Source organism: Pimephales promelas, chromosome 10 (assembly GCF_988280905.1).
Source record: "Pimephales promelas chromosome 10, fPimPro1.hap1.1, whole genome shotgun sequence".
NCBI classification, from domain to species: domain Eukaryota; kingdom Metazoa; phylum Chordata; class Actinopteri; order Cypriniformes; family Leuciscidae; genus Pimephales; species Pimephales promelas.
In genome coordinates this window covers 33,479,882-33,498,286 of record NC_142778.1, presented here as the reverse complement: position 1 = coordinate 33,498,286, position 18,405 = coordinate 33,479,882, and the positions used below count along the sequence as shown (strand labels likewise).

The 18,405-nt window shown below is 35.8% G+C and overlaps 1 protein-coding gene across 9 annotated transcripts in view; it reads right to left on the bottom strand.

Moving 5' to 3' along the window:
- The window catches only part of plekha7a (pleckstrin homology domain containing A7a), a 95,468-nt gene extending 78,402 nt beyond the window's left edge, over positions 1-17,066 (bottom strand). For 8 of the 9 annotated variants that reach the window (XM_039683894.2, XM_039683896.2, XM_089116504.1 and 5 more), the window contains exons 1-3: positions 16,910-17,066; positions 16,728-16,804; positions 16,563-16,620 (exon numbers count right to left, since the gene is read on the bottom strand). In XM_039683894.2, the coding sequence (XP_039539828.2) occupies positions 16,563-16,620; positions 16,728-16,804; positions 16,910-16,992 (218 nt within the window). In that variant the 5' untranslated portion in view covers positions 16,993-17,066. Of the gene's footprint in view, positions 1-135; positions 567-16,562; positions 16,621-16,727; positions 16,805-16,909 lie in introns of those variants that run through there. The other variant, XM_039683898.2, reaches the window with a different exon arrangement.
- Positions 17,067-18,405: the final 1,339 nt, after the last annotated feature.

Here is an 18,405-nt window from a genome sequence, read left to right as displayed (position 1 = left end):
TCCATCCTGAAATGACCCCTCGGGAAGGATTCTGTGGACACTCCCCATTACAGGAAGAGGAAAATGAATGCAAAATGTTGCCAAAAATCCAATTCAAATACTTCAATATCAAATAAAAGAGGAGGGCCAACCCACCTGCACGGTACATGGTAAAAGGGATGAGGTTGGTATTGGTTGGAAAATCCTGACTGGCTCCACATGTTAAATCCAAACTGCAAAACTTCCAAACGAATGACTGACACTTACAGAAAAGCCCAGTTCTGTTGCTTTCAGTTTAATAGCCAAGTAAATGCAGGCTTCATGAAGGAGAGGAAAACACCCAAGAAATGGGAAGAATCGGTCCGGGTAAAAGGAAAGAGTCCCAAGAAGAGCCTCAATGCAAGTTCCAGAATCTAAATCTCATCCATTCCTCTGAGAGGTTTCAGAGGTCCGTGGACGTCAAAACACAGAATAGGTAAAACCAACACATTTGGCTGTTGAAGCAGGGAAAGGCGTAAGCATCGTGATTTTGCTGTCTGTGTGGAGTCTCCTATCTCCGACGCTCCTGTTTCCTCACCACACACACACAAGTCTTCTGCTCTGACGTACCTCTGCACACACTCACGGGGAGGGGGGAAAGAGGAAGGGAGGGGTGAAAAGAGCGAACCTACTCTTTTGAATCTCTGCCTGTCTCTGTCACAGGATGTGTTGTTGGAATATTAATGAAAGAGCGAGAGAGAATGATCTGTAAATTGAATTGATCAATGAATAAATAAACAATACAGGTGCTCCAGAGAAAATCCAGAGAAAAGAAAAGTCACTGGCTGGGTCTGAAACTGAAAATTTAAACTTCCACACAGAACGTGTTTTTGCATTCCACCATGCAGGTTTTTCTTTCTTTACCTTTTTTCCAATTTAAACACGCATTGTCATTTTTAATCAAAAGTCAAAACTTGATCTTCTGCCGAAACGGACATGTGCAGGACATTCATTATATCCCGGACTGCATTCAATAAAAACCGATGGAGGTCAAATCCCACCTTATGTCTTTTTCACTAATCCATTTTAATTGATATACGTCACACAATACATGAAAAAGACCTGTTACCTCTGTTACCTGGGGTTTGAATGTGATTTAAATAGGGCCGTCAAATGATTAATCGCAATTAATCGCATCCAAAATAAAAGTTTGTGTTTACATAATATATGTGGGTGCACTGTGTATATATATAAAAACACACACATGCTTGTATGTTTAAGAAATATTTTCATGTATATAGATTTATATATAATTTATATTATATATGAATATCAATATTTTATACATAAATCATCTTTTTTTCTTAAATATACATATGCATGTGTGTGTATTTATATATATATATAAAATAATGCACCCACAAACTTTTATTTTGGATGCGATTAATCGCGATTAATCGTTTGACGGCCCTAGATTTGAAGTGAATTATTTGAAAGCTAAAACTTTGGCTCCACAAAGCAGATTAAAATAAGAGTCCATAATTCATAGTCTGTCTCCTCGCAGATGGGATTTGTTTTTAGTTGGTGTCAGCTCAAAGAACGAAGCATTAAAATGACTCATATTCCCACATATTCATTTCTACTTTCAAGTTGTCTTAAAGTCGGCCTGAAATGAAAATTAATCATCTGTTTTGGTAAATGCACGTTATAGAATGATTAATCCTTGTATTATTTTTTAATAATATTTATTCAAAATGTTCTCTGGTGAATGTGACGGATTTCTCTGGACTCCACTTAAGTGAATTATGGATATTATGTAAAGGAGCACATAGTCGTGACATTCTTCACAAGGAAATTAAATTCAATGGGTGATCGGGGAATTTTTATTTTAAAGCAGCATGAAACGGAAGTTGCCATAGTCTTTTCTTCCCTACTGTGATGTATATTTGAGTGAAACGCCTTCTTGAACAATTAAAAAAATGTAAGGCGGGGCTTAATTTAGTCCATCAGGAATTGATTGGATGGTTGTGGTTTGCTATTGGTGGATGTCAAAGGTTGTCCTGCCCTCACACCAGTAAACTTGAGATGTCACTGCAAAAGGGAGGGGAATTTATTTCGATCAAAGATTACAGGGTCAAATTGATAAAAAAAACTAAAAAGTTCACATAAAACCATTTATATTAAAAATATTGCAAAAACAATGTACATTTTTATTGACTTAGGTAACCCATTATGCATAGGTGATCCTTGCAAAATCAATATTAGAAATAAATCAGAGATCAACAGATTCTTGTAAAGAGGACAGATCACCCTCTTCTCTCTATGTGCAATTACATGGAAATCCCTCCTTGGGGCATTGAAGGGTTGTCAGTGCTTTATTTAAATCAGTGAGTAAGAGTTAGAGTAATGAGCTGCATTAAATAAGCCACCGAGGTTAAGCTGGCTAGCCAGTGACTGGCACAATTACGTGTCCTCCATCACTACATGAGCAACTTCCTCATGATTACACATTAATACATGCAATGCAAATGATTCCATATATCACGATGCAACATCATATCCTAATTTAAATCCGCACCAAACACACCACTGTGTCACGGATTTTCCCTGAAGCTGTGGCCATGTTCATCACAGATGTGTGCGGTCATGTGATGGTCTGGTCAATGTTATCAGCTGAAAAGGGAGGTGTGTGATTAGTGACGTACACACAGCTTATCGGCAGCACACAGCAGTCTGAAGAACATAGTCAAAGTCAAGAGGACATCTTCCCTGATGTTTGAGGATTTGCCCTATAAATCTTACCACCAGCCTCTTTCTCGGTGTGTCAACACAGAAACCCAAGCTCGCCGCGTTATGACCTTCTGTGGACTATTCTGGTACACTGAACGAGTTCAGACTTGCACGACATTATTAAAAGCAAAGTAATATGCCCTGATAATTCACAACAAATATTCTAATTTAAGAGACTTACATGCAAAATCACTGCAATATTTGTGTTTCAAGACTGTTTCATTGACTCGAAACGTTAAAAAAAACCCAATAAACCCAATACCATAGGAAGCTGCAAACACACTACTATATGCTGTAAAAAAATATATTGTTGGTTTAACTTGAGAAAATAAGTAACCTGGTTAGCTTAAAATTTTAAGTTCATTGAAATGGAAAAATTGAGTTAATACAATGAAGGAGATTGATTTAATCATCAGAAACTCAAAATATTATGTTATCTGAACAAAGTTGATTTGACAAAAGAAAAAATGTTATGATTACAAATCATGAAAATATTTTTTTACAGTGGAAAATCTTTCCAAATCCACAATTTTAAATGGTAGTGTACACTGTAAAAATATTGTTGGTTAAACTTAAAAAATAAGTAACCTAGTTGCCTTAAAATTTTAAGTTCATTGAAATGGAAAAATTTAGTTAATACAATGAAAGAGATTAATTTAATCATCAGAAACTCAAAATATTATGTTATCTGAACTATATAAATTATCTAAGTTGATTTGACAAAAGAATAAATGTTGTGATTACAAATCATGAGAATATTTTATGGCTGATACATTTTTTTATGTATTTTAAAGTCGTCTTTTATGCTCAATGTGAGATATTACTAAAATTTTAAACTGTTTTCAAATATTTTAAAATGTACTTCATTCCTATGATGCAAAAATGAATTTTCAGCATCGTTAGTCTCCAGCCTTCATGTCACATGATCCTTAGGATTATCCTTATCCTTATCATTCCAATATCCTGATTTGCTGCTCAAGAAACATTTCTTCTTCTTAATATTTGTGTGGAAACTATGACATCTTTTTTCAGTTTTCTATTCAATGAATAGAAAGTTCAAGCGAACAGCATCTATTTGAAATAGTAACAGTCAACATAGCTACAAAAATAATAATTTTTATTAATTAAATGGATCATTGCTGAATAAAAGTATTAATTTATTTTTTTTTTAAATCGTACTGACGCCAAACATTCACTCAATGCAAAATCAATACAGCAACATCTATATTTTAGTCAAAAAAGTATATGGTGTATCTTACTACTGCCGTCTCAAGAGCATCTATGAACCAGATATTTTATTCCAGATCTCAGCAGACTCATAGACCTCACTATTTTTACACATCGTACTACAAGATAGCCTGCAGGGTTAACCACACTATTACACAAACAGTAATGCTCACAAACTGTGCAGATGAAATGTGATTAAATCAAGTGTCTTAAAACAAGTAACAGATATTGTTTTCAACTTCATTATCAATGGCTGAAAGTTGAATCTCCAAAACTGCTTTAATACAATTCTTTAAATAATCTCATGAGACAGAGGAAGACTGTTTCAGAATAAAATAAAAGGTCAATATTTAAACATCGCATGATGTTCATGTTTTACCCAGTATGATGCTGTGATGAGTGTGACAGAACGACCCAATAATTGTCGGAATTGGGTCCAATGAGTCAATGTGAGTGTGTGTTTCAATAGAGGGAAAGTTTCTCATATGAACCAGTCAATCCGCATCTTTCATTAAAGCTCTATTAAGATCCATTACCTCCTTAACAAACAGTCGCTGACCTAGTTAATAAAAAGCATGGCATTTCAGTGTAACGGGGGTCCAGTCAAAACATCAAAGGTTCAATTTTAAACTACATATGGATGCACTAAATCAAAGTTTTCACAGACCCGACAAATCTTCATTTCACAGGCTTTGGACTTCACTGAAAAGCTGAAATTGGAATAATCTCTCACTGTGAAAGTTGTCTGTGGGGAAGATTTCTTTCAGTGGGCCACATTTCTTCAGGCCACGCTTTGGGAAGAAAACACTAGGCATCTGATTCCTACTGAATCCAGATAAAATATGCATTTGCACTTTGGGATGTAAATTGTACTGTACAAATAAAAGACAGCATGTCTATCATACTTGAATTGGTCATATCATGGTAATTGATGATAGCAATAACTCTTTAATTTGTTTCAAAGTGCTTTGTCGATGGTGGAAACTGCTAGAAATCCATATAGCAATCGTGCACATTACCACTTGTTTCTACACTCTTAGAAGAAACTAATTCGCTTGTCAAGTGACCCAGTTTTTGTCATTGCAACTAATAGAAAAATGTAACACATAAATAAAAAAACCTAAAGCCTCTGTCACCACCTGCTTTTTTCTGATAACGTGAGGCTTTAAATCCAATATTTAGCAGTAGTTTTAATGCTTTGCCCTAATATATTAATCAGTTACAACCCACTAAGGCAGGATTTAATGATTCAGAAACAATGAAACAGCCTGGTGCTATCAAAGAGACTTCCAACAGCAATAATTATGAATAATTCAAGACGCAGAAAGAACAGAGATTATTTTAGGTTGGATATTCTTCCAATAGTTTGGTGTTCAAAACCTCCCTATGCACCGATGACACATCCCACGACAATATTAATGTGCAGTGTTTCTTTGCTTTGCACAGCCCTGCTTTATCTAAGCAAATGTGAAGAAAATGACCCAAACATGACAACTTCTCACTGGAATCATGTGAGGCGTCACATCACTGCAAACATCAAGCACCAGCCGGTCTCTTCCCGTCCTCATTAAAGACTTAAGGAAGTTTCTCGGATGAAAATGAGGGCTTGAAGATGATCAGTAAATAAGAAGGGCAGGATTTTTACAGCACTACTGCAGCAGTCTAAAAATTGCTGGGTTGTTTTAAACTTTTAACCCAACTTTGGGTCAAATATGGACAAACCCAGCCATCGGGTTACATTTTGAACTTATATTTTTAACCCAACGTTTTGGGTTTGTCCATATTTGACCCAAAGTTGCATCTTTTTTAGAGTGGATGTCATTTTATCTAATAAAAAAAAAAGTTAGATAAGGCTCTGAGATTTGCAAACAGGACATCCAATTACCAAGATAGTTATAAAGGATGAATTGAAACCAATTATAAGGACAATTTGCAAATTCATTGGTTTGCATTCCTGCAACTCTTGCAGTTCTTGCAATGCATAACGCTTAGAGGAAACCTCATTAATTTTTGTTTTGATTGTTTTGTTTGTTTTTTTTAAGAAAAAAGAACTTCGCCACCAAGTTGATACCAAAATTAAACAGCTTGAGGCATTCTGATTGGCTGTAATGCTTTTATTATTATTATCAGCTAGAATTTTTTTAAAAAACTGAAATGGATTCAAATGATATGTGTCCCTATTCTCATCTAATTAGAATGATTATTAAAACTTTAAAACTGATTTTGTTATATAACATTTGTCATAGCACATCCCTCCCAAAAATGGTATTTAGCTGTTATATCCAAACAAAACATTTATCAATATTCACTTATCATATGTACCTGTGGCCAATCATCCATCTCCATAACATTTATTGAATGGTGTCCAATCCAGTTTGCCTCTTTAAATAGTAACAGTACAGAATCAGCAGTCTGCAGAACACTAACAGCAAGTTCACTTCACTAGCACACTAGTAAACACTCCAAGAACAGCGTTGGTTCATAAAACTTTGTGTTTGTGAATAAGATACTATATTTTTAACTTGTATACAGGGATGCCAAACTGCACCACATCCTCTAAACAGATGTCAGAGACATACCTGTCTAATGCGAAGATGACCCTGTCCGTCTCTGGCCACGCAACCTTGTGTCTGACCGGCACCGTCTCATGACCCGAGTCCCCTTCACGACCACAGCAGTTCCCCATTCCCGACCCCATTCGTCTCTGTCCGTATATCTCCTGTCTCTGCCTGTCCGAGTCTGCCAGGGACGGACACACGATCTGATGCCGCACTAAGATGCCAATGCTAATGTTTGCAGTGAGGGCGCTAGGGGTTCAGGGAGCCAACGCCTCCGGTTTTCACAAAGCATGCCTTTAGCTAGCCTCATCTGCCTCTCAATTTCTCCTTTGTCCCGCCACCTCCAGCTTGTGTTCTGTCCTGCAGAACCCACTGATATCCATCACAAGCAGACATGACAGAGAACACTGTTCCATAAGCATTCCCACAGTGAGACATTACAAACCATATCAAATAAGTGTTTAACAAGTGATATCAGGGCTCGACAATAAAGAAGATTGGCACTCAGACAGCGCGCAAATACTAAAGTGAATTCACGTTCACGTCTTCTTTTGCTTGAGCAGTCATAGTAAATCACGTCGAAATGTCCGTACTGGCGAGTATCCTCGTAAACATAGTAACACTGTAACGTCTTATGCCGTAATAAATCAGAAATGAAGGCTTAGTACTAGAGCATAAATGCAATGTATCATAAAAAAATAATATTTCATATGCAAGCTAATGGTGTAGTTGAGGAATTGTGTGGTATATGGATACAAAAGTACTTTATATCTCCAAAAACACAGCATTAATGAATAGATGAGAAGTAAACAAAAAAAATGATATATTATTTGTATAATTAAAATGTATATTTTTTTGTACAATCACTCAATCAATTCTTAAGTAACGTCTTAAGTAAATGTAAAAAAGTTGAGAAATAAAATGCATGTGTAACAGGATATTGGATCCGTGCAGCTCTTAAAGTGACAGCGGCCTAATAAACCTGCTGCCGTCTGTGTTTTTAATGTTAATCAAACAAGAGAAAGACTCACTGCTCTTGACTAAACAACTTTTGTAACTTTACTAAGGATTAATCTACACTACAGTATATATTTAATTTATACAGTGATTTTACATACGATTATTTAATTTCTCTACCTGAAAACTACTGTTACACATACCTGAAAAGAGCTGTTTATTTTATTTGTATGTTTGTTCTAATGTATTTATTTGTGCTATTACTCGTAATTTGATTATTTGTTCTTTTTTTATTACTGACAGTGTAATGGTCTAAAAAATATCCATCCATCTTCATCCGCTGGTCTAAATATATATATATATATATATATATATATATATATATATATATATATATATATATTTTTTTTTTTTTTTTGGTCTAAAAAATATTTTTACATTTATTTTTATTTTTGGTGTCATAACCTTATTTATTAAACCTTAAGGTTATGGGTAAAAAAAAAAAACAATAACTAGGCCTATTTTATGTTATTTATGTATTTATTTATTTGTGGTGGTGCCAGTGAAAATTCTGGCAGGGCAAGTTAAAAAAAATCCTTCAGATTGAGCCCTGGATGTGCTCTTACCATGAAAATAAATACTCTATCAAGAGAATTTGTATTTATTTTATTTTATTGAATTATTATAATTAATATTATTATTATTTTTTTTTTATAGTATGTTATAACGTTCTGCCAAAAGAGATCATTTGAGGGTTTTCCAATTCAGAAATCACCTCCTGTGGCCTGTAAGATATAGCTTCAGGTAAAAGATAGCAGATTGTGAGCCTGATCATCTGGAGAAGGTGACCTGTATACCTACAGATAGAGTGTCCTCTACCAGCATCAGATATGAACAGATGTGAAAAAAAATCTTCTAATCAGACCTTCTCTTTCTCTCTGTAGGTCATTTTAATTGACTTGTCTTGCAGAGCTGTGAAAGCAGCGATAAATGACAATGCAATCAGAGTCTGTGGGCAATTCTGACAGTATCTTCAATCACAAACAAGCTGTGATGATAGAGAGAAAAGACAGAGAAAAAGGCTGCCCGAGAAAAAAGCTTCCTCTGCAATTATGAGTCATCAACTTTTTGTGGTGTGATTGTTTGGATGTCCAGCATTTTTGTCTGCTGTTTAAACTAGTTTCTACGCCTAATGAATTTAAACTTGTATCTACTTTCAATATGCATGTATGCATGAACATTATCAATGTTCACATCTAAAGTATCTTTACGAAACCACCTGTTATCTAAAGTTTTGATGGCGAATTAATTTGATCACAAAACCATTCACAAGTCGCACGGGTATATTTGTGGCAATAGCCAACAATACAATATATGGGTCAAAATTATCGATTTTATTTTAATGCCAAAAATGATTTGAATATTAGGTCAAGGTCATGTTCCGGTATGTTCCTCAGCCACATCATCACAGTAACATTATATTTAAAATGGCTTTACTGTCACTTTTGATCAATTTAATGCATCCTTGCTGAATAAAAGTATTAATTTCTTAACATAGCCTGAGAATCAGACAAGCCTATTCTGTGTTTGCACACGAGATTATTTATTGAGACATTATTTTTATTATAGCTGCATGTAAACCACACGTTGTCGTAGTAATAGAACTAAAGCTGCAATTTGGTTTCTGAAAGACTGTTTAGATATCCACATTTCAGTACTTGCAGTCTCAAAATTTTCTTCATGAAGGTCACATGACTTCATGTCAAACAAGTGATAAACACAAAGTTCACATGGACGTCAACTCAAACGATGTAAGAATATTAATAAAACAAAACTCTCACACTCCCGAGGTGACGGCGATGTGAGTCAAGCGTAACAGTAAAGACAGGATCTGAGAGTCAAGTTACAAAGACAATGTGCTCAGTGGATTTCTCCCACTCTCACAGCCTGGAGGGCACATTAATATGTAATAGCCCAGGAAAGCTCACTCATTTTTATCATAAAGAGATTCATTAATATGAATCACACTGAGCTGCTTGGCTCACACTGAAAAAAAACACATCCTAGTTTCATATCCTAAGGGTCTGAGCTGTGCATTAATCATTTAGTTGCTATGGAACTTGAAATCAACCACAAAAACAGTTCATAAAAATTTTGATAAGATAAACCAAGTGTTTGTGATAAGCATGTACTACATTCATTGGATATGCTACTGCATTTGAGCCGTGATCATAACCTTATCAAGACCTGTTAAAAACCAAAAATGTGACTCGTGTGTGTTGTATTCATAAAGCATTATTCTCATATCCACCCCCTGCTGACTGTTAGCATAACTACACTCTGGCTGTCATCCTCAGACAAGTCACACACAGATGTTTATTAGTCTGGCGGATTATCTTGCCAGATTCATAGCATCGAAGATATGTAAGAGTTTAAAAACCTAAATTAAATCTGGTCATCATCGTGTCTCTTCAGAAAAATATGGGACGAAACTCCTCAATTCTTATATATTAGTTTTACAATATCTTTATGGACTTTTTTCAAAGTCAATGGAGGGACAAAAAATTCAGATTTCATCAAAAAGATCTTCATTTGGGTTCTGAAGATGAACGAAAGTCTTATAGGTTTGGAACGACATGAGGGTGAACGATCACTTAAACCTAAGCAAATAGTTCCGTTTAAAGCACATTGCTTTTAAACAACCCCTAAAATAATTAAAAAAGTGAATTGTAACAGAATACTTTGTCTAAATTAGTAGTTTTTGGACAAAATCAGAGCGCTAATCAGTCATTTGTCTGTCTATACTAGAAGCGAAGATGTTGCAAGTAAATTAGCTTTAATCACTGTTTGTTTTATTGCATCTCGCCTGATGGGGAAATAATAAGGCCCATTCCTAATCATTATTGCATGGAGAGAAGAAAAGTGTGAAGATAATGATCATCAGAGAAAGCAGGCCTATCTTGTTTTATATAACATTAGCTAGCTGATTTGATGGATCAGCGTAAACAAACACCAAGTGGGCCAAAACAAAATGTATTTATCTTCTCAAAGTTACCACAGCTGCAGATACAGAATCGGACAAAAAAAAATCTAACGTTGCGAAACCCCAAAAAACTCGATATGAATCCGAAACACTTTGTTACAAAGAGTGAAATAAATAATTATCAGAAAAAAACTCACTGTGTAGGACTTAGTTTAAGGAATTTGTACTTTTATTCAGGATGGATACAGTAAAATTATCAAAAGTGACAGTAAAAACATTCATAAAGTTAGAAAGAAAAATGCTGTTCTTTTCAATCAATGAATCCAAACTTTATTTTTACCCCAAACTTTACATGAGTTTCCCATTAGGGGTCGACCGATATGGATGTTTTAGTGCCGATACCGATTTTTTTCCCATCAGCCTTAGCCGATGACCGATACGGGCTGCCGATTTTCTTGAGCCGATATATTTTGCTCGCTAAATTTACTTCATAAAAATGACATGATGTTAACAAATGTTACAGGTCTCGATTTAACAAAAGTAACATTTATTTAACTTTAAAAAACAATATTTAACAAATAGTAAAAACGTGAGGTAGAACAAGAACAAGTAGATAAACAATTTAACAAATATTAAAAACATGAGGTTGAACAAAAAAAAAGTTCAGAGCTGAAAATAAATATTTAAGCATAAATGAAATAATTACACTATTGTAGCAACCAGCACAATAAAGTGCACAGTGCACACTGTACTTCATTTTAAAAGTAACTTAAAAAGTACATTTTTACTTAAAAAGTAAATTTTTCTGTGCCGGGAAAAACTATCGGCGAACGCAGCAGTAGCGAATCGGCCGATTCTGATACACGTAAAAAACGCAAATATCGGCCCGATATATCGGTCGGTCACTATTTCCCATTCGATAGATTTAGAGCTTCCCATTCATTATTAATGTGGCGACTTCTCATACACCTGACCACTTCACGCGTTTTCTCAGATCGGATAGCTATCTGATTTATCAAAACGATTCGATTTACACCTGGTCACAATAAATGTGTTTTTTGCAAAACGGATTTAATTTTGCAAAACTAAGCAGATTTAATTGAGTGCACGTCCCAGAAAGCAAGAGTTTTGAGCTGCATTTTATTTATCATCAGCCAAATTCAAAATTAAAGAGAGCAGTAAGAGAGAGCGGCAAAAGCCCTGGTAAGATCATTTTGTTTCTTTTCTTTTAATGGCGATGATTGTGATGATTAAGCGTCTGCGACTTCCTTTCACCTGGATTTGCGATAGTTAAAGGAGTAGTTCACTTTTGAAAAAACTTTTGCTGATAATTTACTCACCCCCATGTCATCCAAGATGTCCATGTCTTTTCTTTCTTCAGAAAAGAAATTAAGGTTTTTGATGAAAACATTCCAGGATTTTCTCCATATAATGGACTTCAGTGGGAACCAAACGGTTCAAGGTCCAAAAGACAGTTTCAGTGCAAACTACAAACTGTTCAAAGGGCTTTAAACGATTCCAGACGTTGAATAAGGGTCTTATCAAGCAAAACAATCGCTCATTAAAAAATAAATAACAAATTTTAAGTTTTATAAGCTCAAATGCTCGCCTTACTCTGTTCTCTGACGCACGTTCATGACTCTCCTGTTCGAACTCGTTCATCAAAATGAACAAATCTTTTTCCGAGTCATTTGGTTCATTCACCGAACAAAACAAACGAATTGACTCAGAAAAAGATCATTTTGATGCCTATAACACGCTGTCACACTTTTATTTTTTAGCATTTTTGGGAGGAGTAAAATTTACATATGTGGTTTCAACAACCAGATGCGGCCCAGACCACCTCCTGAAGTGGTTTATGCGATCAGATTCAAATCCGTCTCGAATGCGTTTCGGAGGGCATTTACACCAGGTCGTTTTACGATCGGATAGCTATCCGATCACAGAAAACGCATGAAGTAGCCAGGTGTAAACAGCCCCATAATAACATAAAAGGTTGCAACATAAAGATAACATAATGTCTTGTTTTGCACCATTGCTGTCAAACTAACCAAAATCAAAAGCGATGCAAGTTGCACACTGATTATGGGTTGGAGCTCTCAATTTTAAACTCTTTATTCTACATATGTGTACATACATGCACTTACATTGTACTTACCCAAGTAAGTACTGGGTAATTTAAGGTAACTACATGGATTAAGGTTAGCTTTAGAGGTAGGTTCAGGGTTATTACACAGTTATTGTAATTACGTAATAAGTGCATCTACATCTGGCAGCTCTACCAGGTCCTGAAAAGGACAATAAACTCGCAACATTTCACAATGACAGCAACCCTAACAGCAATGATGATTTAAGTGCATTTCTTCCCTTCGGTGTGCTTTCATTCCTTTATAAACCCCAAACTCAATGTCCAAATCAGCTATCGTCATAAAACACAGTCTACTCTTGCTGAACTGTAGGACATGCTCGATAATAAAAAGACTTATTAAAACTGCATTAAGCCATGAGAGTGATGCTTGTAAATCTCAAAGTAGTTTAGGATGCGGCCTGTATTCCTGTCTGTCAGTCATGCAATATCACACATTTCCACGCATCCGGGAAACTGGTTCCCCAAGGAGAGAACAACACTGGATTTAAAGCAGCAGTGACAACGCACAATATGTGTCAGATGTGCTTCATCAAGTGCTGCCAGCACACTCCTGCGGTGGATCCTCTCTCATATCTCCCTCTATAGATCATTCTTCAGCTTCTCCTTCTCTGGCGCTGGGAATGGAAAGGCCAGAACAACAAGAATCAGAAGGCGGATCATCTGACTGTCACAATACAGGCTAAATCTATCCGTCAAGTCCTGAGTCAACACAACGTTCCCTCACAGAGAATGCAGCTCACTTTCAGCAACTTATCAAAGTTAATTATTTACCTGATCCACAGGATCCCAAGTTTATTTCCTCTTTATTGCAGAGGATTTACTGTTGCATTATAGGACATGGCTGTAAAGCAACTCTAAAAAGACAATGTCATCATTCACTTCAAGTCAGTTCAGTTCAATAAATGTGTAAGCTTCATCAATTACTAATTGTAGTGTGATTAGAGAACAGAGAATGAATCCAAGATACATGTGGATTGCAATAAAGGTGAGTTTCTGGGCAACATTTGAAACTTGTAATATCATTGTAATATCTGCTAGTTTGCGTTACTGAAAATGCCCTCATAGGCAGAAACACTGAAAATTCAAGTCAATTCGTTCGTTTCGTTCATTGAATGAACCAAATGACTCTGAAAAAGATTTGTTCATTTTGAGTTCGAACAGGAGAGTCGCGAAAGTGCGTCACAGAACAGAGCAAGGCGAGCATTTGAGCTTATAAAACTTAAACTTTGTTATTTATTTTTTAAATGAATGATCGTTTCGCTTGATAAGACCCTTATTTGGCATCTGGAATCGTTTAAAGCCCTTTGAACAGTTTGCAGTTTGCACTGAAACTGTCTTTTGGACCTTGAACCGTTTGGTTCCCATTGAAGTGCATTATATGGAGAAAAATCCTGGAATGTTTTCATCAAAAACCTTAATTTCTTTTCGACTGAAGAAAAAAAGACATGGACATCTTGGGTGACATTGGGGTGAGTAAATTATCAGCAAAAGTTTTTTTAAAAGTGAACTAATACTTTAAATTGTCGCAGCTCAAAGGACAAAAGCTCTTCCATATACTCTTCATGAGATATGACTCTTCATACTATTGGCCAGAAACTCAAAAATACTTAGTGTTGACCAATTTCAATTAATCAATTACAAACCACTTAGCTTTGTGTTCCTAATCACACTACAAGTCACACTGTACAGTGTTAGTCTACAGTAGTGTCATCACTACTTTATCCTGTTTATCTTTAATAAAACAGGCTCCGCCCGTGCAATATCCTCAAACAGACTGGAGTCATGTGATGCGTTTTGGATTTGTCAGCAAACACACTTCTGCAGGCTGACTGTCTTTTTCTCTTTCATACTCAAGATTCAGCTCTGACTACAAGATCATTATCTTTGTCCTGATCAACCACATGCAGCGTAATACCAAATTCATCCCCAAATCAGCGCTTTATGAGGGAAAATCTAGATAGCCTGACAGTCACTAATCCTTCTATTAATTCTTAGGCCATGAGGCAGCTCTGAAGACATGAAAAAAATCCCTGGAAGATATTAAGACTCAAATGTAGATACAAGCCAGACAGGGGATTAAACACACCTCACACAGATCTGATAAGAGATGAGCCCTCTATACCAGTGCAAACACCATGAAGAGAACAAGACTAGCACAAAACAGACTGATTTTAGAGGATTTTTTCGAGGCGCACTTGCACTTGAATGCCATATGCTGACGTTTCGCTAATGTGATCACACCTTAAGAATCACTGATCTATAGTGTATCAGCAAATCTATTGAAGTCAAGCGAACACACACCTGCATGTGAACCATTGCCACAAAGGCCTTCAAGCAAACAGGGAACATTCTCAGAACTTTGTGGTGTACGACTTTGCAGTGGCGTTCATGTGCGTTCAACTCATAAATACAATCTTTTCGACATGACTTGAACGCACCATAATGTTCAGGCAAGGTTCTTTCAAAGTTATGAACAAATATTCTATCAGTAATATTAACAGAAGATGTTCTCAAAACGCTAGCACAAAAACATTATTTATACATCTTTCATGAAAAGTTATTTTCTGAAATGTTTCGGTTGGACGTTCGTCTAACATTTTTTAAAAGTTCCTACTTCAGAGAACATTCTAAAAACAATCAAATAAAATGTTCCATTAAATGGCCAGTTCACCCAAAAATTATCATTCTGTCAGTATTTACTCACCCTCATGTTCACCCTTCGTTCATCTTCGGAACACGAATTAAGATATTTTTGATTAAATCTGAGAGCTGGATCACTCCTCCATACTAGTCCACAGGCTTCTTGAGGGATTGAAACTTGCCGGCCTCGAAAAGTTATTAAAGACATCGTTAAAATAGTCCAAGTTACTACAGTGCCTCAATCTTAAGTTTATCAAACGACGCGAACACGTTTTGTGCGAGAGAAAAAAACAATTTATTTCAACAATTCATGTCCTTCTCTTTGGCCTCGAGTCAGGTTACTAGTTTAACAGCGTATGATCTGTTGTACGTCACACGCATCACACATGACCAGCGTCAGCCAATAGTGAGTCTACGCAATTACACTAGTTTAACTGACTAGAGGTCCAAAGAGAAGGAAATGAATAGTTGAAATAAAGTCGTTATTTACGTTTGTTTTAGCGCACAAAAAGTATTATTGTCGCTTGATAAACTTAAGATTGAGCCACTGTAGTCACTCTGACTATTTTAACGATGTCTTTAATAACTTTTCGAGGCCGGCAAGTTTCAATCCCTCAAGAAGCCTATGGACTAGTATGGAGGAGTGATCCAGCTCTCAGATTTCACCAAAAATATCTTAATTCGTGTTCCAAAGATGAAAGAAGGTCGAGGTTGGAACAACATAGGGTGAGTAAATACTGACAGAATTTTCATTTTTGGGTGAACTATCCCTTTAACATTTGCATTACCCAGAATTGTGTTAAAAACATTAAAAAATGGACATTCTGAATGGAATTTTCAGAAATAACTATTTCAGGAACGTTAACAAAATGTTCTTAGAACATATTTTTGTACGGTGGGGTAGTATTCATAAATTATGTAGCTGCCGCAGCCGCTGACAAAATCTTAAGATATTTTTTAGCATACAGCAAACAAGCATTTTCCTTACTATAATTTTCAGACTTCAGCACTGCACAGTATTTTGGTAACATGGTTTTGAGTCCCAGCCAACATGAGAGACTTGAACTGAAAACTCAAAAGGTGTTTACACCTGTTCTGATCAGCAGACTTTGGACTTGAATGCCTGTCTACAAAGACAATAACCGAGTAGCTTACCTCTGATGTCTCGTGCACAATCCCCAATATTAATTTTTCCATGGTCAGGTGTGGGCCATATATATGACCAGCGTTAAACCTGTAATTCACCTGACGCACCGCATGTTCACAGCAAGGTGTAATTACAATAAACACATCCACTTACTCAATAAAGAAACTCGCTCCTTCCTTCGTGAAACCTTCCTCCCAACCTGTGGGTAGATCTAAGGGGCAAGAAAAACACAACGTTTGCGAAACTTTTAGCGTTCTGTTTGCAACACGTAATAACACTGGGAACTATGAAGCTCAATGAACGCATGAATCCACTTACCGGATCGGATCATGTGTCCAGAATTGACAGGTTCTCCAGTGAGAGGATGAATCCAAGTGGTGGTGCACGATTCATCGCTGGCAGGAAAACAAACCACCTGTTAGCGATGCAATAGCTGGAAAACACTCGAACGCTATGGGAAAGAAATTCTTTCTAATGCAATAGTAAACATGAATCCTCACTCAATGAAAAAGACCCTGCCGTCCTTGCACACTCCATAAGAGCAGTTCTCAGGTAAGGTGTCCCGCCGGAGCGGCGCCGCCATTATTCCCGTGTAAAGTCCCGTCTACCTTTCATTCTCTCATTCTCTCTCTCTCCCTCCACTGTCTGTCCTCCTCTAGCGATCAGCGCTCGGGCAAAGGCGATTAAAGGGGAGGGCTAACTTTGCACTTGGCTTTCAGTGAGCAAGCTTAGCCGACAAAAAACATAAATTCCTTACAGTAAAGACTATCGTCCTAAAACATAGAGATAATCTTTGCTCACGCTCTTGAGATAAGATACAATATGTTTTTTTTCTCTTTATTTTATTTCAAAGACAAATGTACAGAAAACGTTTTTACGATTTAAATACCTCGCAAACAGAAGATAATGAAAAATAATAATAATTAAATAATGATACTAAAAAATATATGATGGTCCCTTTAACACATTCCGTTGACTATAAGTAACTTTGCACACACACATAAAGTAAACTCAAAACAAATAGCTTTACACGCAAAATAATGATGTTTGGTTACACGTTATAGCTAGTTTAATATTTTTGTGATGGGTAGAAAACATTTTGTCACGTGTATTATGCCTATATTTCCACCAAATATGGATATGGACAAGATCAGTTGAATAAAAAAACACAGTACATAATGATTATAATCAGACTAATCGAAGTAGTAGCATCATAGTTCTATCAAATATTTCGAGCACTTGCTTTTTTCTCTTCATGATCTTCACCTTGGACAAGTAGGCCTATCATTTTTACCAGTTATATGAAAACAATGAGATGATTTATAAGGTATATACTTAAAATTGTGCTCCAATTTTCTATATGGTCGTATTGTGACATCTAGAGGCGTGTGAGTATAAAGCAAAAGTTACTACTGGTGCCATTTCTGTTAGCTAGCATGAATTAAATTCTCATAAAGTCTCATTAATACTCATAATGATTATATTATTCCCGGGGTGAAAATTATATTAGCCATGTAGACTATAACATTTTATTTATCTGAATTACATATAATATTTATTATAAATGATTAACATATCATTTAATAACAATTTATTATATATAGTTTGGTTGTATTAAACGGTGGGCAACACTTTACAATAAGGTTCATTAGTTGACATTAGTTAATGTATTTACTAACATGCACTAATCATGAGCAATACATTTGTTACTGCATTTGTTCATCTTTGTTAATGTTAGTTCATGAAAATACAGCTGTTCATTGTTTGTTCGTGTTAGTTCACGGTGCATTAACTAATGTTAACAAGATTTTAATCAAGTATTAGTAAATGTTGAAAATAACATTAACAAAGATTAACAAATGCTGTATATGTGCTATTCATTATTAGTTCATATTAACTAATGTAGTTAACTAATGTTAACTAACAAACCTTATTGTAAAGTGTTACCAAACGGTGTAACTTGATGGCTACATGTTATGTTATAGAAAAAGAGTTA